This window comes from Pleurodeles waltl, chromosome 5 (genome assembly GCF_031143425.1).
Source record: "Pleurodeles waltl isolate 20211129_DDA chromosome 5, aPleWal1.hap1.20221129, whole genome shotgun sequence".
Classification (NCBI taxonomy): domain Eukaryota; kingdom Metazoa; phylum Chordata; class Amphibia; order Caudata; family Salamandridae; genus Pleurodeles; species Pleurodeles waltl.
Window position 1 is genome coordinate 1,806,931,930 of NC_090444.1, and position 27,536 is coordinate 1,806,959,465.

General features: G+C 44.7%; 1 protein-coding gene across 4 annotated transcripts in view; it reads left to right on the top strand.

The window, feature by feature from the left end:
• Window positions 1–27,536, top strand: part of TMEM63B (transmembrane protein 63B) — a 241,945-nt gene that overhangs the window by 153,171 nt on the left and 61,238 nt on the right. For all 4 annotated transcript variants that reach the window (XM_069236286.1, XM_069236282.1, XM_069236285.1 and 1 more), the window contains 5 exons: window positions 5,986–6,076; window positions 7,797–7,834; window positions 8,983–9,125; window positions 12,151–12,202; window positions 15,557–15,665. In XM_069236286.1, the coding sequence (XP_069092387.1) occupies window positions 5,986–6,076; window positions 7,797–7,834; window positions 8,983–9,125; window positions 12,151–12,202; window positions 15,557–15,665 (433 nt within the window). The remainder of the gene's footprint in view (window positions 1–5,985; window positions 6,077–7,796; window positions 7,835–8,982; window positions 9,126–12,150; window positions 12,203–15,556; window positions 15,666–27,536) is intronic.

The window sequence follows — 27,536 nt, forward strand, 5'->3', positions numbered from 1 at the left end:
CCCTGGGGACTCACAAGGGCTATCTTTCTGCCTTATCGGGTTTTCTTTGGCTGCCTGATCATCCTTCTCTGTTTAAATCTCCCATTGTACATAGATTTCTCAAAGGGCTTGTACATATGTTTCCCCCTATGCCCTTTATGCCCCAATGGGACTTAAATCTGGTCCACACATTTCTTATGTGTGCTCCCTTCGAGCCCTTGCACAATTGTCCCCTCCGGCTGCTCACCATTAAGACATCCTTCTTAGTGGCAATAGCATCTGCCAGGAGGGTGAGTGAGATGCAAGCCCTGTCATCAAAGCCACTGTATCTCACTATCTATCCAGACAAGGTGGTTCTCAGAACTCGTGCCTCTTTCCTCCCCAAGGTGGTGACTCCATTTCATCTGTATCAGAACATCACCCTGCCCACCTTCTTTTCTCCACCGCATCCCTCTAAAGAAGAGGAGCAACTCCATCGACTGGACCCAAAAAGAGCATTGTCATTCTACCTTCACCGCACAAAAGAGTTCCGGGTGGATGACCAACTCTTTGTGGGGTACTTTGGAGCAAAGAAGGGTCGGGCAGTGCAGAAGCGAACCATTTCGCGCTGGGTCATTCTCTGCATCAAGATATGCTATGCCTTGGCCAAGAAGCAGCCTCCTGAGGGCTTAAGAGCTCATTCTGCCAGGGCCAAGGCTGCTACCACTGCGCTAGCTCGAGGCGTACCAGTCCTGGAGATCTGTCAGGTGGCAACGTGGGCATCTTTGCACACGTTTGCAAAACATTACTGCCTGGACAGTCAGGTATGAAGAGATGAGCACTGTGCCCATTCAGTCCTACAGGACTTCTTCGTGTGAGTGGAGGTATCCTCAGCCCATTGCCAGGAGGTTATGGCTTGGGTATCTATTCAAAGGTAAGGAATCTGCCGCTAGAAGTCTCTATCAGATGAACAAGTTACTTACCTTCGGTAAAGCATTATCTGGTAGAGAATCTATCTAGCTGCAGATTCCTTACACCCACCCATGCCTCCCCACTCTGTGGATATGTCTTGGAGAGTTAGGGTTTAACCCTTTTCAGGGCCCTAGTTTTGCACAGACAAATGTTGGTTCTATCCATGACTCTGTGCTTCTGGCATGGAAGTTTTGTGGATAAAAGAACTGATGTACGCACGCCGGGGTGGTGCCTTTATAGGTGACCGTGACGTCACAGATGGCTCCAATGACGCTGACAAAGCCACACAGAGCCGGACGATGCACGTGGATCTGAACGATGCCACCTGACGGCATGCGCAGGGTACGGCTCAGCAAAAAGATTCCAGATTCGAAGCAGATGCCAGGGAATTCAAAGGTAAGGAATCTGCAGCTAGATAGTCTCTACCAGATAATGCGTTACCGAAGGTAACTTGTTCGTCATGGTGTTTGCTTGGGTAAATCTCACCATGTAATGAATTTAAGCGTGGAATAGGAGAAAATGATTCCATTACTTACTGATAATTGCATTAGTCCCAGTCCTTTCCTTGCTTTAGTTCATTGCTTCCCTCCCGTTGTGCTACACCAGTTTAAGTATGAAGTCTGTGGCTTTGTACAAACAGTATGTGATGGAAAGGCATTTTAACTGGACAATTTGGCCAGATTGATGTGTCTGAGAGGCAGAGCTGCCTCTCTATGTAATGAATTAAAGCGAGGTTAGGACTTGGAGTAATGCAATTACCGGTAAGCAAATGAAGCTTAAGTCTTTGAGGATAATTAATGATTGCCGATCCACACAGATATTTCAAATCTGTGTTAATTGCTAAGCAGACTACTCTTTTTGGAATAGAGGCAATTCGGTTATAGGTCTTTTGATATAATTCATAAAATAGGCTGTTCTGTATTTTTTAGATATTTGCATAATGTCCAACAATTGACTTGTTTCAGACCTCAAAATTCTCAGGGCTCCTCGAGACAATTTTACTAAGGACCCATATTTTAAGGATGCAAAGTGAATGTAACACTTTCAAAACCTAAGCAAAAAGCTAGTACAATATTTAAATTTGCACCTTCCCAAGTTTGTGAGCCATTTCCCGGGTTATCCCTATTTAGCAGCCCCTTCAGTGCCTCCCCACATCGTTCAACAAAAATTGTATTTAGACCTTCATGCAGGCAAGATGCATTCTACCCTGTGTTTGAATCAGAAACTGGAAAAGGTACAAATGTAAATATTGTACCAGTGATCCACAAGCTCGGAAAAGAGAGATCTCTGTCATCTGCCTGCCAGGACACCCTGGTCACTCTGCCTCCGACCAATTGATAGCCATGGATATCTAAACTTTGTATCACAACGATATTTATCTGAGCTATATACCTATTGCATATTGCACGGCAGATGCGCGGAGGGAGAATTTTGCCAAAAGTGTACCATATTTTACAGTAGGGATAGAGATAAGTCAGTGAGACAAGTACATTTTTTGAAGAATTGCTCAGGGAGGAGGCACGGCTTCTGGTGCTGAACACAAAAAAGTATTGTCATATCTGCCAACACTCCAGCAAACCGTCCCATCCTGAACCCAAATGTCATTCCTGCCAGACATGGTGGGTCTTATGTTGATTTCTGTGCGCCCGGTCATAATTGTTCTCATTGGTCACTCAAGTGTCATATGCAGTAGTGATGCCCCCCTTCTCTAAATACATGTTCACAGACTGGATGGTTCCTTGCGTTCTCAAGGCAGACAATTGCCTCCTGTTCCACAGCCATCAATTTGCATAATTTCTCGCCTAATATTCAGGTGATTCAATAAACGTTTACACACTCATGTGGCCTCAAACAATTGGTGTGTTTAAGGAATTTGTGGCAAAACTCAAAAGTACAATTGAAAGGTAGGCAGCAAAATGCCATCACTCTGGAGTGGTGGCAGGTCTTAAGAGACTGCACCCCAACAGGGTTGATGTCCCTCCAAGCTGCTCTTTGGATGGTCTTTTGGACCATGTCTTCTGGGAGTGGGCCTAGAGTCCACAAGAGAAAATCAAGCATGGCAACCAGAAGAGAAGGCGTCTGGTACCCCGAACACAACATTCAACAATACACCTAGCCATGTAGCGTGGGTGGAGGTGCGTTTGTTGCCACCATGTCTGACCACAGTTCATAGTTACCAGGAACGTATGCCACCTGACGTTTTGCAGCTCCAATTAATGTTTGTATGGGCTGTCCTCTGCAGTCTTTGCCTCCCAAAGTCAAGCTGATGATGCAGAGTCTGACATGCTCAGGCCTTCGTCCTCATGCTGGTCATAGATGAAGCTGCCAGACCCACCCTTTTGGTCTACAGCTTTCTTTTCTCGCTTGCACTTTGATTACTATGACTTCTGTTCTTAAACTTCGATTACTCTCTTGTGTCATTTTACGACCCCTCAAATGGCTCCTCATGTGTAGATTCCTGGAGCATGTTCATCCTTTGCAGGAATTAATGCTCAACGAGGTAGAAGGATCTTTTGACCCTGCAAAAGGATGTGGTAGAACCAAACTAAACATTTTCAATACAAACCAGTTCAATTACAGAGTTTGACCAATGTGCCATACAAGAAAAACTCCAGTCAGGAAGTTAAGGAGTTTATTACAAACTTAAGCTCAAAGTCATGTAGTCAATTCTCGAGACAAAATGATAAAGATACAATAACACCAGAGGTTGACCAAGGCGATGGAATAATTTCAGGCGAACTAACACTAAGAGAACTAGACATTCAACAAAGACAATGCAGAACATCAGTAAAATAACCTGATGTATGGCAAACAAGCATTGCTCAGTTTTAATAAGCATCATGGCAGTTCCAATTGAAAAAGTTAAATTTAGCTGGGCAAGGGGAAAACCCTAACGTTTAGCCAATCAGGGTATAACGTGTGGGGTTGAACACATGCGGGCTTAAAACAAAAATAATTTCGAAAAGGGTAATCTCAGGCAACATGCCACTAACTAAAGTGGGGAAAAAGTAAGAAAAAAGTGAAAGCTGCAGCATAGCAGAAGCTCGGTCAAGAGTCTTCTCTGTTTATTAGGGAGAAAATCTCTAATTCTCAGCAAGGCATTTCAGAGGGGCAAGGGCAGAGAGGACAATACCTCTCACTGTCCAAGGGGCTCAGCACGCAGCAAAGAATGGCAGGAAAGTTCTGACAAATCTGTTCTGGGGATTCTGACTAAAGTGCAACTGTTCATCAGTATTTTAAAGTTCATGAGGCAAAATTGATTTGTCGATTTGTCGACCCATCTTACGTTGAAGGGGCGACATCCAATAAAAATCAACCATACACTCCAACTTGAAACATACGCATGGTTTCCAAGGTTTGTTCTGAGAACGGTGTCCATCTGTATACTTTCACACAAGATTGATACAAAAGTTTAAATAGTCATGCCACTGTCCAGGATGTTCAATATCCAAGGTCGTTTTCTCGCTCTCTATGTGTAGAACAATAGGCATCTATTACCAGACTAGTCTTCACATGGGAACGAAGTGTGGAAGAAAGGTACACATTAACAAGATGACTTGTCATTTCCTGCACAAGTACGAATACAGGGCCTAGCTGGCCTCACTTAGGCTAGTGCAAATGAATTAAAACACCACATTAATACATTCAAATAAAACACATTTTAATATGTAAACTATAAATTCTGTATTAATAAGTCTTCTTTAGTATTCATGTTTCAGTAACTCTAAACAAAATAACTTTATCAATACATTTCCATTAGTGTGGCACAGAACCGCATTTCTCTATTTTTGCATATGAATTTAAACCATTCATTATAAGAAATTCAATATCATTTCAATACAGACTATTAGTTTAGACTCTAAAATATAACATAATGACAGATTAATTCCTCAAACATGTAATTTAATCTCAGTACCACCTAGGTTTCAGTGGGTAATTTTAAGGTAAATGCACTCTAACATGGCTTCTTGGTGCATGACTCTATATTCAAACTATTAGTACTTAGGTTACCATAACTTATAAACTGTCACATATAGATGTATACTGTGACATAAGGGACAGTCCTAAAATTTCTATTACATCAGTTATATCACTACTGCTCATTGTGAGAGGCCGCCATGGCGCCTGCGTCTGCTGACTGCTTGATATGCTGTACCACAGCGCAGTGCATGATGGGAACTCCCTCCAAGGCAGCATCTGTGCAGGCTGCACCCATGATTTCAGGCCATTGGGCGCCCTCTTCTGGTACCCCGGTATGCCCTTAATATGGCGTTAATCCTGCTCTAAGGTCAGACATTGACCTGGGAGGTGGAAGTGTGGAAGGAGAGAGTTAGGTCTGGCCGAAAACCAATCTAAGACAATTTCGGCACAGTCTTTGGGCTCTTAGTGCTATGAAATGTTTGCTTAACTAACCAGGCTGTCTTTCTCTTTGGTGTTCTTGGTAATGCAGCTTTATGATCCGCTCTTCCAGTCTTGATCAAGTCTTTAACTTTCTTTCTTCCTCTCATCGTTTGGTCTTTATTTTCTCTGCTCCTTTCCCTTACTTCTTTCTCGCTTTTTCATTTTTTAACCTTTATCTTTTTTTGTGTTATTTACTTGTTTCCCTGAATTTGGCATTTCCTTCTTCCTATTTACCTTGTTTTTGTTCTCCTTCTACCGCTGTTTTTCTTTCTTTTCACCTTTGTATTTTGTCTGTCTTCCTCCATTTGATTTTCCTTTTTTATGTTTATTCTTTCGTTTTTTTTTTTTCTGTATTCTGTTTCCATTTCTTTCTTTGGTCACTCATTTCATATTTGTTGTTTCTCTTCTGTGTTTTTTTTATCCACCCTTCATTTCTTATAATCTTTCTGACTCTTGGACCTTAGCCTTTCTCTTGTTTCCTTCTTGCATTGTGTATTGCATCACTTATTTCTTGTTTCCTTACTTGTTTCTCTAAAGCTTTCACTTCTTTATTTCCTGCCTGTGTTTTTCTTTCTGTTGTCATCATCCTCTATTTTGATGTCACCTTCCCTCATAGGTTATTTGTTGGTAATTTTTGTGCTTGCCTTTGTTTAGTGTGGCGTCGGCCCTTCACTCTGACAACCATGACCGGTATGAACGCCTGACCTCGGTCTCTAGCTCGGTGGACTTCGAACAGCGAGACAATGTGAGTGTTGTGGTCGCCAAACTCCAGGGCTTACGTCTTATTCTAGGAAAGTAGCAATGTAGGACTTTCAGGTTCAGAAAGTCCCAAGTAGGGTTGTTGTCATCTATGTGTCACCCAACTGATACGTTTTGGTCTAATCTGTTCATGTCTGAGGCACCACCTGCCCTGTAGCGACCTAATCAGGTCTGACCTTTCTTTAGTTCACAGAGCACATCAGCCTTATTGTAGTGACAAGTTTATCCTGGTCTAGTGGAAGGGTAACATATTATTGTTTGGGTTTGTCATGATCAAATGTTTGAGGCCGTACACTAAATCCTCATTGAAATCAATGTGTTGACTCCATGTTTTAATTCCATAAATGGACACAACATGGGGTGAAGGCCTGCATCTATATTTTATGTTGAGACCAATTTTTCATGCCTGGGTCCCTAGAGTCATCCAAGTCATGACTTTTGTTGGGAAAAGGTACATTGGGCCCGATGCCATAATTATGCGTCTGCTGCAAAGTGCTCTGGGGAGGCCCTAAGGGGGGAATATTTCCAACCCAACCAACGAATGCCTGTTGAGCAGTATAGAAGCTCCCCGCCAAAGAGCTGACATAGTGATTGGTCAGAGCAGCAGCCTGGTCCCAGTTTCTCTAGCCTAACATCTATCTTTTGCACAGTGCAACTCCTAATCTGGCCTCTAGGGGTGATGTTGCTCCCAATTCAAATTCATGAGTCAGAAATGGCAAGTTTCTGTTATTAATTCCACTTGTTTGTCTCAGAAGATCTTCCATACTGCTCTGGCCACCTTCTCTGGGCTCGCTGCTCATGAATAAGAGTTGCTTTGTGGCTTAAAATCAGACTGCTACATCAACACTGGCACATCTATCGCCATCCATAATCACAGGATCCCAGTGCTTAATTTGTAAAAATAAATAAATAAGTACCGGGGTCATTGTCAGGATGCAACTGCAAATTGCACCACTCACTGCCCAGCGGGCGCTGCCAATCACACAACTATTAACCATCACCCTCCTACAAGTTGAACAATTGTAACTATCCCAGCCCCCCAGAGGTGTAAGAAGGGCTCGGGAGGCAGGAGTTGGTTGTTTCAATACATAATGTATCTTTAGCAACTATTGTTCTGCTTATCTTTAAATTACACAAAAAAGCGCCATCCTGAGGCAGACTATCATAGAGCGGGTGTGACAACTAAGTGCCGGTGCCAAGCACCAGAAACCACCAGCTCAAATTAAGTACTGCAGGAACTTATGCAGAGTTAAGGCGTAAAAGATAGATTTGGCCTGCACAGGCAAAATTATCAGAGCAATTTATTATTATGAGTTACTTTGTGGTATTTGTGATTGTGATCCAGTGAGTAAGTGTGATGTAAGCCCTTGTGGCAGGAGGTGTTCATGTGCAGTCTTTGATGTCGGAGCTGGTCTTGAGGTGGCATGATTGAATGTAATGTGAGTACTTGTGGCAGGAGCTGGTCTTGTGGCTTGTGTCATTCACTAGCGAAAGGTTGCAGTAATAGTTATAATGTAAGTTCTTGTAGCTGGCCCTATTCCTGTGGACACGTGAGTTGACTGTAATGTAAGTCCTTGTGGCGGGAGCAGGTCTTGTGGCTGGGTGATCTACTATAGTGTGTGCCAGTTTGGCGGGAACTGTTCTGTTGTGTCGCTACATTCTCTGAGCCACACGTGCCATGACATTCTCTTTTTTCCTTCTCACAGGGCTTCTGCTCCTGGCTGACCGCCATCTTCCGGATAAAGTAAGCTGCTTTACTCAATTACGGCTCACCAGGACCAGGAAACCAGCCTGTTTCCTCCATAAGTCCCTATTTTAGCTGATGTGCCCAGGACAGTGGGAGGTATGGGTGACAGCTGCTGGGTCCCCCTAAAGGAGATTCCCCCATTACACTGATGTTACCTGGTCGGAAATTCAGGTCACCAGGGATGCAAGGCAGTCATGGGAAATGGGGCACAAGCCAGCACCTACCACGCCGTATGTGCAGTATATGCTGTGGTGGAAATAGTCTGGCACGGGGGTGTGTGGCTAGTCTGACAACAGCAGGGGTGTCTTAGGCACAGTGATGAGTTTAGAGGCACATGCATATTTGGGAAGAGCTCACTGGCAGCAGAATCCAGTTAGGTTGATTGGCCATCCCAGATTTTCCTGGACAGTTGCATATTTTCCCCACCTGTCCTGGCAAAGCTCAGTAAATCTAGCACAGATCCTGGTTTTCAGAGAGGGATGACTGTACACCGAGGGAGGCAAGTCTTCATGCATTGTAGTGCAGGATTAGTTGTCAGCCCCTAGCAGAAAGCAATTTAGTTAGCACAGATGATAACGTGACTAAGAGCAGCATTTATTTCCCCTTAGGAGCCACTTGTCTCTGTTTTCTATGGCAGTGAGCGCTGCCAGTTGTCATTCTGTGCCTCTCAGTCAATGGAAAATTGCAGTCATACTTCTGTGTTGTAAAAATATCCTAGTTTTTGGTATTAGAATGTGGTTACCCATATCCATATTGTAAAAGCTGACAAGAATGATCTGGAAATAAGCAGGGAGGCGTGGTCTAATAGTTGCAAATTATGGGTAGAAACCTGAGGTCCGTGGTATTCAAGGAGACCCTTCGCCTTCTGTGTGCTGCAAACTTTTTTCTCCTTCTGGCTTTCACACATGCCACTCATGCCACATGCCCACCAAAAACTTTTTTTTTGGTCACTTTACATTGCCAGCAGTCCTTCTTTTTCTGGCTATTTCTCTTTTGTTCTTTATCTTCAACTCTTTCACTCAACAAATATTTTTCTTAAATGGAACTCTACTATTCTTGCCTCAGTCAGCCATTTTTGTCTCTGTCTCTTTCCATGTCTTTGCAGTCTACTCCTGTTTTTATTAGTCTTTCCACTTTTCTTATAGAGACGATGAAATCCGCGAGAAGTGCGGGGCAGATGCTGTGCATTACCTCTCCTTCCAACGTCACATCATTGGTTTACTGGTGGCAGTCTGTGTCCTGTCCGTGGGAATTGTGCTACCAGTCAACTTCTCAGGGGACCTCTTAGGTAAGAAAGAGTGAATGACCACCTGTGTCCCATTCATTAAGGGGCCTTCTCAGTAAGAGAGAGTGCGTGGCCATCAGTAAACCCATTCATCAGGGCACCGCCTAGGTAAGAGAGACTGAGAGACTGTCAGGATCCCAGCCATGAGGGGTATCCAATTTAAGAAAAAACGGAGGGGGCAGGTAGCACTAGGGAACATATACAAGAGCCACTCTCATATGTAAGCAAAAAGTGAGAACTGTCAGTAAACGTCCTATCGGAGGATTCCCTAGGTAAGAAAGTCATAGTGTCCAGCCCATCATTTATTATCTTTTCAGATTCTTATGTCAATTAGCCTGTTTCTTGTAATATTTTTTACAGTCTCATCAGCTGTCTCAACAGGTTTTTTATGCTTTGATAAGGGGTTTGGGGTTTACAAAATATAGGTACATGCGTAGTGAAACACAGGTACCCTTTGAATGTTGTGTTTAGATCTTGAGTTAGATGACAATGAGGCACCAGCATTTTCCTTTGCTATTTATTGAATATAAAAAAAAAATCTTTCAGGCACTGCCTTGTACATTACTGTCATGAAAGCCAGCTACAACATGTTTCACAATTTGATTGTTTCTTCAGGTCTGGAATGTGTATTGATAATTTTGCTTTAGTGACTTCTCTTACCTTAGTATGTGTAGGTCATGTCTCCAGTAAAGCAATCTGTTTGTCCTGTCAGCCTTAGGGTGGCTTTCCCCAAAATGTTTTGCCTTTTCCCCTCCTGTTTTGCTGAATTCACTTGTGTTGGCCTTCAGACTCTGTGCACTTTACCACAGCTAACTAGTGCCAAATTGCTTGTGCTCAATCCTTAAAATATGATACAATTGTCTTAGGCCCAGTTGGCACAGTTAATTTACTTATAAGTCCCTAGTAAAGTGGCATACCAGAGCTGGTAAATTAAAAGCTACAAGTGCCACCCACTTGAGTAGCACCTTAAGACATTTCTCAGGCCTGACACTGCAGTTTGTGTTGATTTGGCAAAATGAACCCTTTGCCATGGTTAAATCTCCCTTCTTATTACAAATAAAGCACCCCTGAGTTAGTTCCTAAACACCCCATCGGAAAGGGTACACTGTATTTAAAAAGATGGACATGTACTTTTATGTTTCACATGTCCTGGTGGTGAAAAACTTACAAATGTTTTTTCACTGCTGTGGGGCCTACCTCTCCAATAGGGTAATATTTGGTCACCTTTTTACATTCAGTAAGCGATAACGTTTGTTTGGGAGCAGGTAGAAACATCATGTTTGGTATTGCAGGACCTGTAATTTTAAATCCTCTTTAATGGTAAAGTCAGATTTTAAGTCACAATTCTGAAAATACCACTTTTAGAAAGTTGTTTTTTCTTTTCTTAAGCCTGTTTCCTTGGGTTACATGACTATGTGTAGTTGGCAGTTGGCCTTTGTGTATTCTTCCCACACAGCTATACAGTAGAGGCACTGGATGTTACCGGAATCACCATCCTGACGCGATGAGGGGGTGGAGCTGTGTACAGACCCATTTGAACTTCAAAGACATTGTCTCAGCACACACACACACAAATAACTTCACACTAGCCTTTTGTGACTTCAGACATTCTGGTACCAAGGCAGGGAGACAGGAAATTCCAGACAGTTCTGTGAGGGGAAAACTCCAAAAGTTTCTTCCTCTTCAAAGCTGACATCAGTTATAAAAATGATGCTCCTGAGACCCACCCTTCAGTTCATTTCTGGACCTGTGGAGGACTCTCAGAGAACTGCTGCCTATGGCCTGCTGTGTACTTCACAGGGCTGCCCTGCCACTTGAGTCCTGCTTTCCTGTTTGAACCAGGACTACCAGGGTGACTTCATGGGCTAGTTGGCTGGTCTTCTGATCATAGCCTAGAGGACATAAATGGCTCCAACCATCTTGAACCCTCACCTGAGTGAGTCTTGACCTTCCAAGTGGTGCCTCTACATTCCTGGATCCTTGGAAGTGGTGTTCAAGGTGCCCAGAGAGCCCAAATTCAAAAATTGGGACTTAAATGTTTTCTGCCAAAAAGTGCTCTGACACAGGTAGGAAACCGGGACCTACCTCCTTGCCGATTGACCAAGGTGTATTGCTGGTCGGCCTGATTTGCTATAGCTTCCGTTACATTCTCCACAACAGGAAATTCTGTTCAGCAGCACATTGTAGGAAGGGTATCCAGCCTCCTGGAGCCCTCATTGGCTACAGCCTCCAACTCTGTCCCACTGGAAATGTTCAGTTTCCTAAAAAGAGACTAAGGCCCTCATTATGATTTTGGCGGCCCCACCACAGGTTCGCTAAAGCCGCGGGGAGGACGCCACTGTCAAATACAGCAGCAACTTCCAGGTTAAATAAATGAGATTTCCAACAGAATGGGGAGCTTAATTTAAATTGTGTTACCAGAAAGCCAGTCACAGCAATCCAAATCATCAGCACTTTTGGCATTATACCTTTACAAAGCAGCCACATGGAAATCATTGCATACCTGTGGAAATGTAGTTGTAAACCTCTATTTTAGATGTTCAAGTTACTCAATCTGCCTTCCTCTTTAGGTCAAATGATATTCCTTAGTGTCCTCTGTCCTATAACTTCTAGTGCTTTTTTCTCTGACCTTGCTAGCATATTAATCTATAGACAGTCCCCGGCCTTAGGCCGAACAGTTTCTTAACTGTGACAATAGTCTCCTGCTTAGTTCACGTGGAGCCTTACCAACCATGCCTCTTATGGAATGTGTTATTGTGCATGGGTTCTTCTGTCACAAAGAGGTTTGTGTACCTAAGCCCCTTTACACTCTCTTTGATGTCACATACATGAGTACTTTCTAATCTCACTGACGTGGGCAAAGTAGTCTGCAGAGATTGTCCTCCTGACAGCACAGAATGTTCTGCCAAGTATGTTTGTTAGATGGCAATGCTAGAGAACTATTGTTAAAGATCATTGACATTTCTAGTTGTGCAACATTGTGCTGGTCAAATCATCTCATGGACTTCTCTCTATCTCCCTCTTGTAGAAAACAATCCTTACAGCTTTGGGCGAACAACAATTGCGAATCTCGACTCGAGGTATGTAGGAAGAACAAACGATGGTTAGTTCAGCCTTACCGTGCACGTTTTCGCATTGTATGGTGCTTTGCTTTCTGAGTTGCTCATTTCTGTGCCTTCTTGCCCTCGCTGGTGTGTTGGCGATTGCCATCTCTCTTCTATGCCACAGGTAGAATCCTCACCCTTGCTTATAAAATGACAGATCTGTCCCTCCAGTGCTGTTGGTCTTACCTCCAGTGCTGTTGGTCTTCCCTCTAGTGTGCTGTTCATTTCTGGGTACTTCCTGTAGCTTGGGTTTATTCCTCTGGTCCTGCAGATTCCTCCATTCTTTTAAGAGCAGATGATTTTTGGGTTACGCCTCCGCTGTTGATATGTACGTCTTACTCAAACTTTGTAGTTTTTTAATTAGGAAAACAACAAGCAATTTGAAAAAAATTACTCCTTTATTATGTTCAGACATTTTAGTTTCTAAGTGTACACGGCGCCATAGGTTCCTTTTTCAGCAGGTCCTGCACATCTGCAGCACACTATTGCCATAGAGCTCTTCAGTGGACATAGAGGGATTACATATAGAAATGTAGATGTGTACCTGTCAGTAACAAGGTACTTTTCAGCCTACATGTGCTATGTGACATCACAGGCAAGAGTGCAGCTTGGGTGGTCTGTGCTTGTACTTAGAGCCTTGGGTTGCAAAAGTCCCCTTTATAGGAAACTTCCTCTATACAATGTTATATTCTGTATGGTTCCCCCTTGAGCGCCTCGTCCTAAGATGGTTTTGTGACTGATGTTTAAGGTAATCATGTACCCCCCCACACACACACATACACACACTTTATAATAAATGTACATGGCTTGCTGGCATTTTCCCACCTTCTTCCCACTTGGTCCCCCTTCAGTCTCAGTTGATTCATAAAAATAGGAATACCTGACTTTCAGCCAACACCTCCCCCTCAGTGGGTGCACCGCAGAAGGAAATGTACCTGACATCCTACTGAGCTCTAATTCAGTGATCTCCCCTCACTTCCCGCAATAGCCTCCCCCTGCCTCTGGAAGAACATAACACCTACCTGGCATTATGCCACCCCCTGCTCCCTCTGAGCCTTCCTTCGCATTCCGAGGCTCACGCGGAGACACCTTAAGGCATGGGCAAAGTGGGCTCTGGCCCAGGGCCCCAGCCTTTCAGGGGTCCCCCTGATAGAGCCAGCTCTGTTCTGCAAAGAGTCTTGCCCTGATGACCTTGAATAATTCTTTAACAGATTGTTTTAAATACCGTTTTTCCTTTAATTTGTTCTTAATGTGGGTGATGTGTTAGGCTCTATTACAGACATTTTGCAGGCAAATGTGTTTACGTTTCATGCAACATCCATTAAAAAGTTTCTTTTAGATCAAAACAGGACCTCACATGTGAGACATCAGAGGGTGTCCCAGAGATTATTTGCAGTAATATTAGTGATCTGCTGCTGCTGTGATTGAACACACACCTCGCTGCCCCTAAATATTAGATGTAAAAACATTCAACATTTTGAGGAGTGAGCTGTGCACTGTCAGTGCTGGATCTGAATCACACATTGAAAGCTGTTCCAAACAGGGGCCTCCAAAATATGTTTGGCCCAGGGCCCCCAGAAGACCCTGGCTCATGCTGTCCTTTCTCAAGGACAGAGTGGGGACATGCAGCCTGAAGCCTCTCACCAGGGACAGAGCTGTGCTGGAAGTGTCTTTCACTCTGAGGCTGTTCGCACAGATTGAAATCTGTTACCTGCACAAACCTGTGGCTGATGGAGGAGAGGGGGGACCGATGCCGACATCAAAAATAAAAAAACAGGTCACAGGAACATAAATTCACCCCCGAAAAACATAAACAATAAAACTGTTTCTCACTTAAGGGTTTGCATTACATACAACTGTTGACAAACCATGGAACAAGCTAATAAAGCTTCAGTGATACATGTTTCAAAAAATGGTGTCAATCAATATAGCGTGTGTCCTTCTTACAACATACCCACGACAAAAAGGCCACTTCTTCAATTACTTGAGTGAAGTGGAATACACCAGTATTTTCAAAAACAAAATAATTGGTTCCACTGCTAGTGTAAAAGCTCTCCTGCTTCGAGCACTTTGCACGAGTTCTTTCACAAAGTGTTATGCTTCTGTCTTCTGCCTCTACTGAATGATTCTGAAACACTTACAAAATAGCACCTTTTTAGTGTCTGGCTAAGGATGGCTTTGGTTGGCTGTCACAAAAGCTAATGACAGTAATACAGAACAGCACCTCTGCATATCGCGGATAGTTACGTTATGTTGTTGGTGTCTGTTGTCATTTTCCACTTCATAATTTCACATGCAGGTGATGGTGTTGCCATTGAACTGTGGTGAACTCTACTGGCAGGTGCAAAGTATACAGTTCAAATGTAGAGCAGATTGGTACATCCTGATGTAGGTATAATGCATTCTCTCTCCCTAGTTACCATGATACCCGAGATACATATATTTATATATTTATATATATATTTGATGGCATGTGTAGCTGCAGATACACATGCTGTGCATGTATCGCCATCTAGTGTTGGAGAGAGTGGGCCAAGCAGCAGGATGTTGCTCCTGGTGGGGCATTAATATGGCATCTCTTTCAACCCAATAGCATAGTGTGCATAATAAAAGAGTAACTTTCAACCCGTACTCCCCACACTCATCCCCGAAACGCAGGGAATCTTGTGACCAAAGAAAAGGGTCTCTTTCACTCCACACTTATCCCCAAAACACAGGGCATCTGGTGTACTCAGGTAGCAATTCATAAAAAGGTCTCTTTCAACCAGGTAGCAATTCCTAAAAGGGTCTTTTCCAACCACATTTACGCATAACAACAGGAGGCAAAGGTTATCTTCCAACCGTTACTCATCCTTGCACCACATTTACAACACAAATGATACGACACCAAATAAGGCAAGGTGGCACACCTTTCCCAAGTGATGCAGATGACCATTTTCCCAGCACTAAACATTGTATTCAGAGCTCTTATCAATGCTGTTTCTCCGCTCCCTCTTGCTGGCTCTGGGATCTGATGCGAGGCTGGGATCAATCTCTACTCTTAAAGGGAATCTTACTAACCAGTGATCATTTTCAGATACTTTAAAGAGCTTTGGGGGCTTGCTTAGAGGATACTGCCGGTCTTTGACTTCACTTCCTAATCGAAGAATTTGCAAGCGTGCATGTGGTGAATTTTTCATCTTGATGTAAATATGGATGAAGCGTTGGGCGCCTTCTGCCCTCTCTGTATAGGGGACTATAGACGGTGCTAAGCTGCCCCGTAAACCGGGTGTCTGGGTGTCAATAGAGTGCTTTGCAATCATTTCTTGTTACCTTCTGTCCTCTGACCAGGAACAACCTCCTCTGGCTGCACACCTCCTTCGCCTTCATCTACCTCCTGCTGACCGTGTACAGCATGCGGCGACACACCTCCAAGATGCGCTATAAGGAGGACGACTTGGTAAGCCTGGCCCAGGCCGGGGCATCGGCCTCCCAGGACTGTGGCTTTTATTTACAAGTTGGCGCTATGTGCACAAAAATGACTGTGTGGCACTCGTGGAGAGAGGATGACAGCAAAGGTGTGAATGGACTCCTTGGTTTTGGGAGGATGGTTACTAGCGGTCCCCTCTCTGGTTGCTAAATTGTTGGTCCAGTCACTCTCGGGTGGCGCCACAGCAATATATATGGGCTAGTGATAAGAGGGAACAATTGAATATGTGGCAGTGAGAAGGCACTCGGCATGGATGTAAGGGGCACTGAAAGTGACATTACACCCTCTTTGGAGCCCAGTGACATCACACAACTGATCAGAAGTCCCACACATTGTGCTTCAGAAGATCTTGTTGTCTTTGAGGCACTAGGGAAGAAGAAAGAGTGAAAACTCCAGAAAGATGACAGGTGCCTCGAAGTCTTGTTTCCTTTCTGTTCCTGACATTTCACTTCCTTGCGATTAGGGAGAGGTAAGGAGGAACGTACATGGGGCATCGAAGGGCAAGCCAGTTTTACCAAGTATTGTATTGTAATAGTGTTTATATAGCGCTTACTACGCCTGATGAGGCTTTGAAGCGCTTTTCAGCAAGTAGCACGCTACTCCGGAACCCAAAAGGAATTATTGGATTAGTATAGGGAAATATGAGTACAGTATTAGTATTATTATGGGTTAATTTGAGCAGAGGATATGTGAGTTTGTTAGTTGGACTGACTAGAGGAAAGAAGGGGGATAGAGGACGGAAGAATCCAGAAGTGTTAATTGAGAGTTTATAGTAATAGGATGAGGCCCGGGATGAGTAAAGGAGAGATGGAGGAGGGAAGAGTCTATGGGAAGGATTAGGGGGATCATAGTAGCAGGAGGGGTTTATGATGAGTCAAAGGTGAGAAAAATGAAAGTGAATTTAGTAGGGTTGGCTAGGAGATCATGGTAGTAAACAGGTTTGGGGTGAGCTAGATATGGTAGAGGAGGGACGATCTTAGGCAGGGTTAAGTGCTACTTTCAATTATTTTCTCATCTAATTAGATGGCTCAGACCCCTGGCACGGCCCCTATCAGCACAGTCTGTTCTACAGGCGACTCTCATTGGCATGTGCCAACCCTGTGCAGTTGAGGCAGGGGGCATTGGTGGGCCTCCCAGTTACTACTGTCATGGCAGGGCTGATGGTGGCTCCCATCCAGAGGTTCAGTTTTGGTAGAGATGGTAATACGGTTTCCACCACAACACTTTGAAGTCACCCCCTGCTCTGGAAGTCTAATGACTCCCTAGCCTTGCATGGTGAGAGTAACTGGCGCCCACCATTTAAAACATGGATGCCGGTGGTCGGCTGAGGTGCCAGGCCCATCCCCTCTGAGTGGCCTCTTCCAAGCGAAGGCAAGAGGTAGAGCTGTCAGTGTTCTTTATTTGTCCCAGTTAGGGCTGAGGGGTTGGAGGGAGGACTCTGGAGGGACAGAAGTGGACATCAGCCATTTTACAAAGACATCCCAAGAGCAGTCTGGTTTACAGTACAGTTCAGTCTAGGGCAGCCACTGGCTTTCTGCCTCCTCCGTATGCACACGCTTCGGCTTTTTAGACAGAAACGCATCTAAAAAGGCTTAAACTGAATCACTGAAACCTACAGGAGATGAGAAGGGTCTGAGGCAATCTAAGAGGTTGCCTGTGCCTGTGAACTGCAGCTTCTCATCTCTCACAGCCTGTTTATGCAGGCACCTCTCAGATGCAGTCAGCTTCCGGTGCACGTGTCACCTCGGCACCTCTCAGATGCAGTCAGCTTCCGGTGCACGTGTCGCCTCAGCACCTCTCAGATTTTTACCTCTTTAAACTGTTGGTCTAGTTCTGCCTCATTCTCTCACTTGCATTTTACTACTCCTTTTCTAGTTTCCCATAGATTAGGAAACGGCGCCATCTGGTGGCGAGACTATGCATATGCAACTGTCTCTTGTGCCGCGCCACCACACTACACCTTTGAAGGCCCTCTTTACGGATGGCCGCTAATGTGGGGCCAGATGTACCCCTAGCCGCCGGAAGTATGGGTGCTACAGGCACCCCCAAAATAATCATTCTGGGGTTCAGAAGGTGAATCGGGTAAAAAAAGATAAAATCACTTTTTTTTGTCTCGTTTCCTATCCGTTCAAACATAGAGACCAAATGTCAGGCTATTGTCTTCTGACAAATTGCTGCTTATATTTCTCACATGTAGATAGATGTTTATGTCCACGGCTGATTCCTTCCTTCCCCTGGGCCTCTGTGGTCGAGGTAAGGAGCACTCTGTGCTCAGCATCGTAACACGTGCTACTGCCAGGAGAGCAGCCCCTGCCTCCCTCCTACAGATTGCCCCTTCGCGATGATCAACAGATGTTTGCCACCCACTCCCTCCTTGTCCTCATCGGCCTGCCCCACCCTCAGCCATTGAAGTGAATAGAGTTTTGTAACTCCTGCCAGGTCCACTGTTTGCACCCCCAAAAGCGACGGGATCCAGGGCATTCTCATTTAGCCCTCCCTCCCTAACGATGTCACTGCTGTAGCTTGTGCCTGCAGGTCGAAGATAACCTCGCCCAGCTGGCACTGGCGCAGTAGGACATCTTAAAGGTTTGCTAGAATTCAATCAGGAGACTCGGCACACTGTCTACGAGCAGTCATTTCTTTTCAGCAGCTTTATGTTCACTTCCCTGTTCTTGCCTCTCCCCAGAGGGTAGCAGAGCAACAACTCTTTAGCCCATGAACACTATTCGCCCCTGGTTGGTAGCTCAAACGGGTCAAAAGTTACTAAAAATGCAGCAACACGAGTTGTACAGTGGAAGACCCTTCATAGAAGTTAACAACTCACGTTTACATTGTTGCTATATTTTCAGGTAAAACTGTTGCTAATGAGGTGGAACATTTGCCTAGACATTGGTAATGCGTTATAAAGACAAACTAATGCAGTAATACTGTCACAAAATGTGCCACATTATACTGCATAATTTGCCTTTTCTTGCTGCTTAGTTTAGTCAACCCAGCCACATTATCTGGTTGTCTCTTCTCACACAATTTTATTGGCCCTGCTCATAACTTGAAAATTAAGGGTTCGCTAGTACATCTGGCTTTGAAATCGCTCAGCCCTAGCTGTATCTGTTCCAACATTAGATTATGACTTTTGATACTAGTAGAACATTTGCCACATTGTTAAATTCTTTAAAGAAAGCCATGCTCTGCTCGCCTGCTATCTCCCTCTCGTGCTAGAGCAGCCCAATTGTAAATTCTAAAATTCAGTAACCTCTCTAGGTATCTTTTTTAGAGTGTAATTAAGAAGAGGCTTGCAGTTGTTCAACTCTATAGGCGTGCAAAAGCTAAATGAGCAGCCCCACAAGACAGAAGTAATACAAATAAATGGCCGGGTGTCGGGAGCTGGCTCTTTATATAGTGGACCAAAAAGAGGTGCACTGTGTAAAGAGTCCAAGCAAACCCCAGAGGAATCACAGAGGCACAAATGACACCCAAGCGCCCTCTTCAGTGTTAGTGTGGGCGAGCCGTTAGGATATCAGAGGGTTGTGCTAAGCAAGTAATACACAAAAAGGCAGTTAGCAAGGCATACACTCATTAAAGAAATCTGACAACAATTTATAAAAATAATACATACTTTTGTATGAATTTAGATACCAAGATTATCGGAATCAGGTGAGTACTTTTCGAGTTATGAATTTTTACAGTTTTCAAAAGTTGACACAGTGCAATTTCTGGAACAGTAATGTTATCCTATAGGGGAAAAACATGTACTTCATTCAGGCACTCAACAGAGACTTATGAGACTATTCTCCTGGACTTAGGGTGAGTATGGCCTCGCAGCCCGCCACAGCCATGGGGTCCGTCACCTACTCAGGGCTTTACACAAATTTAATGCAGGAGGGGTTTCCTGCAGCCCCAGGGAAAACTACCTCCCTGGGTCTACATTAAAAACAATGAAGGGGGCTCGTTGCGGTCCCCGAGCCCCCCGGACCACCACCTCCCCGGGGCTGTATAGGTTGGTGGAGGGCCACACAGCCCCCCTCGTGGAGCCAGTGATGACCCTGGGGACCGCCACCTCCCCAGGGCTGGCTCTTGCTTTGTCCCGGGGTTCCCGCCCCGGGACATAGCTGTTTGCTCTGACTTGGCGGGAGCAAATAATTCACGTTCTGCAAGTAAAAGCTGTCAAACCGCTCTCACTTGCAGAAAGTATTGTTTTCATCTGTTTCCCTGCATGCAAATATGCGTGGTGTGAAACAGATGAAAATATTGCTCCCTCCTTTCTTGCGGGGGCAATGCCGGCTCCTGCAGAAAGTTGGAAGCCGACTAGGACCGTGGGGGCCTTCACGCTCCCCCACGGTCCTGTCACTCTCTCTCTTCCATCCCATAAAGGATGGAAGAGAGGGAGAGATTGTCATTGCAGTGCTCTCCATACAATAACTTCAAAAAGTCAGACTAGCAAGATGTTTGGTACAAATGTTATAGTTATGTTTGGATGCAGAGCGGTACAGAGTCACTTCTGGCTTAATGGTCAAGGTCTTGTGCTGTCACTCAGTAGGCTGAAGGTTCAAATCCTGGTATCGCTTGGCAGTGTGTTTGTTTATTTACTAGTGTTTTAACTGTTAAACTTTCCTAGTGATGGAACATTCATGTTTCTTTTCAGTCATGTGTGGGTTGACTGTCATTGGTATCTCTAGAAGCATCACAGTAAAGAGTCAACTTTGGCCTAAAGGTTAAGGTCTCAGACACTCACACTGAAAGTTAAGGATTCTACTACAGGTGTCTCTGTGGTCATTTTTTCTTTCCTTAATTTCTTGTATACTTCAAAAGTTTAAGGTTCATACTAAATGGTGATCTCATTTTTTTAACTTGACAAATACATTTTTCCTTTCAATTTGTCCAGAAATATCTCAAAATAAGCATATGATTAATCAAAGCCTAAAAAAACTCTCCCTCTCAATCTTTCTCTCTCTCTGTTTCTCTCTTCAAAACACTTTCTTCCACTCACTCACCCACTCAGACCTTTAGGCACCCACTCACAGACCCTCTTAGACCCTCGTGCTCCCACTCACAGCCCCACTCAGACCCTAACGAGCCCACTCACAGAACCACTCAGACACTCACACACCCACTCACAGACCCACTGAAACTCTCACACACCCACTCAGGCACTCACGCACCCACACATAGACCCGCTAAGACACTGAAGCTCCCACTCTCTCACCCACACACTCTCACAACTACTGTCACAACCAGATAACCCTCTCACAAATATTCTCACACCCAGAGAGACAGGCCGCTTCAAACTACTGCCGTGCATGGCCAAAGGGTGTGTGGGGCATGGGGTTGGCCACAGGCCAGGACATGCGGCGAGCCCCCGCCGCGCACAGCCAAAGGCCATGCGTGGCAGTGGTTGGATTAACGTATAGGAATACAAATTTCTTTACATTAAAAAAGCTATAGAAATTACTGAAAAACCCGAAGGTTACAGGGATGTTATAGTTAGGCTGACATTTTAAACATACAAATCCATAGAAATGCACCTGTTATAGTTAGAGTTGTCTCAAGTAACTATAAGAGGTGTCCTAAGGTAACTATAACTCACGCCCTCGCCATGCACTGCTAATTACCCCACAAGTTACAGCACTCAGGACATCTTTGAGAACATCAATGTAATATTTGCAGTAAAATATTTGATGAAAAAAATGTGAATGGCAGGGGCACGAGTTATAGTTACCTTAGGGCACGAGTTATAGTTACTTGAGATAACTCAAGAGATGAATTTCTATGGTTTTGTATATTTAAAATGTGCGCCTAACTATAACATCCCTGTAACCTTTGTTTTTTAAGTGAATTTCTATGTTTATTTTAATTCTGTTTCCTAACTATAATGTCCATGTAACCTTTGTTTTTTTTCGGTGAAAATATATGTGTTCGATGGCATGTGTAGCTGCAGTTACACATTCTTTGCATACATTTGCCACCGAGTGTTGGGCTCGGAGTGTTACAAGTTGTTTTTCTTCGAAGATGCTTTTTCGAGTCACGAGATCGAGTGACTCTTCTTGGTGATAGTGTGTGTGGGCATCAAGTCCTTTGCTAGATTGTTTTCTTTCTGCCGTCTGATTCGGACGTGCTCCCTCTCGCTCCGGTAGATCTTGGTTCGGTATTATCTGAACTTCTCTATTCTCTTTTGTAGCATTGGGAACGATTAAACGCTCTTTCGGGCGCCCGCACCCTTCTCGAGCCTACTGCATCACAGGCTGATGGATCAGACTCCATTTCGAACTGCCCCCAGTGCCACGCTAAGTTCCCCTACACCGACCAGCATTCAGTGTGTAACCTCTGCCTCTCTCCGGACCACAAGGAAGAAACCTGCGAGGCGTGCGGATCCTTCCGCTCCAAAAAGACTCTGCGAGATTGGAGAGTGCATCGGCTGGAGATGGCATCGAAGTTGACTGAACAAACGCCCTACATTTTCGGTGAGGAACAGGCACAGACTGGGGTTTCCATCGCAGACTCCGATCCCGACTGTGACTCAGATGGGGACAGCCAAGTAAATCCTGCGGCGCAGTACGTGATTACGGCAGCCCCTTCCCATCAACAAAAACATTTTAAAAAGTCAGCACAGAAGGCCTCGGGTCCACCATTGCTTGCCGGCCATGATCAGACCAGAAAATTACATTTCGATGACTGACCCTCAAGTTCGTCACAGAAGAAGGCAAAAATGCATTAGACTGAACAGACTGCCACGCATGTTTCGGGATCAAGTCATAAGTTGGAAGATTCCACTTCGGAACCGAAGCGTCTATGTACCACCTCGGAGCCAAAACATCCAAGCTCCTCTTCGGAGCCGAAAAAACTTCCATCTGCTTCAGAGACCATATTTTCGGCCCATTTAAAGCAGTCCATCACCAAGCTTTCAGAGAATGCATTGGTGGGGAGTAAACATGGTCTATCTTCGGAGGAGTCAACAGACATTAGGCCCATTCTTGAGGTCTTGGACCCTAAACAGAGGAAAATACAGATGCAGAAGGATACAGGGAAAAGGATTGCCTCTCCTCCTCCTATGACCAAGAGGAAGCTGTCATTCCAAGAAGGTTTGGAATCTGGGCCTTCACCGGCGAAAACATTCAAACACAGGGAGAAGCCAAAGACAGTGCATCATCCTTCTCCACCACATTCGCCTTGCCTTCCTACTTCTCCACCACCTGACACTCCACCACCTTCACCCACACAGTTTTCTGCACAATCTTCTGTTTGCTGACATAGGGCTTATATGGGTGACAGTCCTTATAATATAGACCCATGGGATATGTATGATTCTGACCAAATTCCATCTAATGACCCTGATCTGTATCCCACAAGGCCGTCTCCACCTGAAGACACCACAGCCTATAATCAGGTCATTGCTACAGCAGCCACATACCACAATGTGCAGCTGCACTCTGAGCCCATAGAGGAAGATTTCCTATTCAACACCCTATCCTCTACACATAAGCAATACCAACGCTTGCCCATGCTACCCGGCATGTTAAAACATGCTGATATCATATTCAAAGAGCCGGCAAAAGCTAGGGTACTAACACCTAGGGTAGATAAAAAAATATAAAGCTCTACCATTAGGTCAAATTTTTATAACACAAGAATTGCCACCTGATTCCATTGTGGTCAGTGCAGCTAGGAAAGGGCAAACAGTCAATCTACAGGGGATGCTCCTCTACCTGATAAAGAAAGCTGCAAGTTTGATGCAGCAGGCAAGAGTGGCAACTCAACCTGCAAATAAGTGGTGAATTGCCAACTCCCAAGCTCTTATAGCTAGGTATGACAGGGCCCATTGGGACGAAATGCAGGAGTTCCTTCAATATCTCCCTACAGAACACCAAAAAAGGGCACAGCAGGTAGGGGAAGAAGGACAAGCAATTGCCAACAATCAAATCAGATCCGCCCTAGACGCTACTCACACCTCAGCTAGGGGATTAAATACCAGTTTTATGATTAGAAGGCATGCTTGGTTGCGGTCCTCAGGATTCAAACCTGAGATGCAGCAAGCGGTCCTTTATATGCTGTTCAATAAACAACAACCATTTGGACCTAAGGTGGATACCACAATTGAAAAATTAAAAAAGGACTCCAATACAGCAAAGGCCATGGGCGCCTTTTACACAACACCTTTTTGGGCACTTTTTGTAAGCCCCAATTCAGAGGGGGCTTTAAACCCCAAACATCAGAGGCCTCTACGTCCCAGCACAAACAGGGACAACAGTTGGGGGTCTTTCAGGTGTTCCTGTAGAGGACACAATTTCAGAGGTAGAGGCAAATCCACTGCCACAAGAGGTGCCTCGACCTCATCAAAGCAGTGACTTTCTCTCCATCCCCACAGAGCGCACATCTCCTGTGGGAGGAAGGCTGCAACATTTCCACCGTCATTGGTGGTAAATTACATCAGATCAATGGGTACTGTCAATTATCCACAATGGTAATTGCCTAGAACTCATCTCCACTCCACTAAATATTCTCCCTCGTTCACACAGGCTTTCCCCGGAACACATTGTTCTCCTAAAACAAGAGGTCAAATCTCTTTTACTCAAAGGTGCAATAGAGGTAGTACCCATCAATCAACAAGGGACAGGAGTATATTATCTATACTTCCTCGTACCAAAAAAGGATGGCAGTCACAGACCAGTCCTCGATCTCAGACCTCTCAATCAGTACATTCTCTCAGAGCATTTCCACATGGTCACTCTACGGGATGTCATCCCCTTGTTACAAAAACAAGACTCCATGCAGCATTAGATTTAAAAGATGCTTACTTCCATATTCCTATACATCCAGCACACCGCAAGTACATAAGGTTTGTAATAGAAGGCAAGCACTACCAGTTCAAAGTGCTTCCTTTTGGAGTAACAACAGCACCAAGAGTATTTACCAAATGCTTCGCAGTGGTTGCACCATACCTCAGAGGACAGTGCATACACGTCTTTCCCTCTCTAGACGACAAGCCACTACCATTCACACTAGTCAACCTTCAGCCAGCACAAATTCAACCACATCTGGGAGCAATTCTGAACACTTAGGCAGCATTAGCGTACCCAAACCCACAAAGAATTCAAGCGTTCCTCAATCTTACATCTCAACTCCAATACAATCAAACTTACACAGTAAGATTTATCATGAAACTCTTGGGAATGATGGCATCCTGCATATCAATAGTGCCCAATGCAGTCTAAACATGAGACCCCTGCAACAGTGTCTCTCACAACAATGGTCTCAGGCACAGGGTCAAATTCAGAATCTAGTATTGTTGGACCGCCAGACTTACAACTCTCTGCAATGATGGAATCACACCAACTTTTCAAAGATGTGGCCATTTGAGGACCCTGTGCCACAGACCATAATCTCCACGGATGTATCAATGACGGGTTGGGAGGCCCATCTCAACAATCTTATAATACAGGGAGAATGAGACTCAGTCCAGCAGACTTACCACATAACCCACTTGGAATTGCTGGCAGTGTTTTTGGCAATCAAAGCATTCCAACCACAGATCACACACAAGACAGCGTTAATAAGGACCGACAACATGACAACAGTGTATTATCTGCAGAAACGGGGGCACTCATTCATCTCAATTGTCCCTTCTAGCACAGACAGTTTGGAAATGGGCGATTCACAATCGCATTCACCTATTAGCGGAGTATATCCCAGAGATACACAACCAACTAGCCGACCTCTCAAGCAGGACGCAACAACAAATACACGAATGGGAGATTCACCCACAGGCAATTCAACACTATTTCCACATGTGGGGAACACCAGACATAAGTGTGTGTTCTCATTTATTGCCTGTGTGTGTACAGCACATGCTTAACACTACCCTCTGATAAGCCTACTAGTCAACCACACTACCACAAAATAGAGCATTATAATTATCTAATTTTGCCACCATCAACCTCTAAGGGAAATTCTTGGACTCTGTGCACACTATCTCTCACTTTGAGATAGTATATACAGAGCCAACTTCCTACATCACACTAGTCCAATGGGTGTAGTCATAAGTCATAAAATAAATACCTAACAAAAAAAAACATTTTCTCCCTGAAATCTAAAACAAATGAGTATTTTATGTTGCGATAAGGGGGATTGATAATTACATCAACTCAGCCCCATCACGGAAAATACAGCACATATGGAAAATGTCACTTACCAGTGTACATCTGTTCATGGCATGGGACACTGCAGATTCACATGCTGTGCATTATCCTGCCATCTAGTGTTGGGCTCAGAGTGTTACAAGTTGTTTTTCTTCGAAGAAGTCTTTTCGAGTCACGAGACCGAGTGACTCCTCCCTTTCGGCTCCATTGCTCATGGGCGTGGACTCCATCTTAGATTGTTTTCTTTCCGCCATCGGGTTCGGACGTGTTCCTCTTCGCTCCGTATTTGGAATCTGGAAAGTTAGCTAAATTATCGAAAATTAGACGGTATTGTTATCATTCGGTACCGGGTTAGTGTTACTGTATTGGCACCGACATCAAGAGTGCTCCGGCGGCCCTTCGGGGCTTCCGTTCTTCACCGAGGCCTGGTCGGCCCGACCACACCCGTCATTCCAGACTAATGGATCGGACCCCCTTCCGCTTCTGTCCGAAGTGTCATTCGAAGTATCCTTATACAGACCAGCACCTGGTCTGCAATCTGTGTTTATCACCTGAACACAGGGAGGATACTTGTGAGGCTTGTCGAGCGTTTCGATCGAAAAGACCCTAAGAGATCGATGAGCAAGAAGACTGCAAATGGCTTCGACACCGAGTGAGCAACTCGACGTCGGAGAGGAGGAAAGCATTTCCATCCAGGGATCGGACTCGGACGAATCCGAAAGTGACCGAACCTCTACGGTGCAGCGAACAGTGAGTAAACCTGCCCCGTCCAAAACTCACACAAAAATATTTAAGGCCATGGGGACGCCACCGCCAACAGGCCATGACTTAACCCATCAAAAAGAATGTGACCAAACATCGGCACCGAAAAAGACCAGGGATTTGCCAAAGACTTCAGACTCCGGTCGAGATTCTGGCACCAAATGATCTCGACACCGAGAGTTCGACTCGCCCAAAGTGAGAAAAATATCTTCGGAACCGAAAAATACTACATCTGAAACCTCGGTACCGAAAAAAGCGGCTTCGGAGCCGAAAAGAAGCTCTTATACAGAAGAGCACGGACTTTCCAGCCAAATGAAGGAAAGACATAGATTTGAGCAGGAATTAAGTATGGGAGAACCGGACCATACACAAAGGAGGTTACATATCCAGAAAGAGACTGGAAAAATACAAACTTTACCTCCAATCAAATCTAAAAGGAAACTTGCATTTCAGGAGACAGAAATGCAGCCTAAGGCAAAGGTGGTTAGAGAGAAATCCCCACCACCAAGGATATCACCACATCCACCCCCACCTCACTCACCACAACTGTCACCAGTTGGAACACCTTCAATGCAGTTGCCCACACATACAGTGATGACACAGGATGATGCTGATGCATGGGACTTATATGATGCACCAGTATCGGATAACAGTCCGGATTGTTATCCAACAAAGCTGTCACCTCCAGAAGACAGTACTGCATATACGCAGGTACTATCCAGGGCAGCTACGTTCCACAACGTAGCAATGCACTCAGTGCCAATAGAGGATGATTGCCTGTTTAACACCTTAGCATCCACCCACGCTTCATTTCAGAGTCTGCCAATGCTCCAGGGTATGCTCAAACACGCAAAACAAGTCTTCCAGGAGCCAGTTAAGGAAGGGCTATCACGCCTAGGGTTGAGAAGAAGTACAAACCTCCCCCAACAGATCCTGTGTTCATAACACA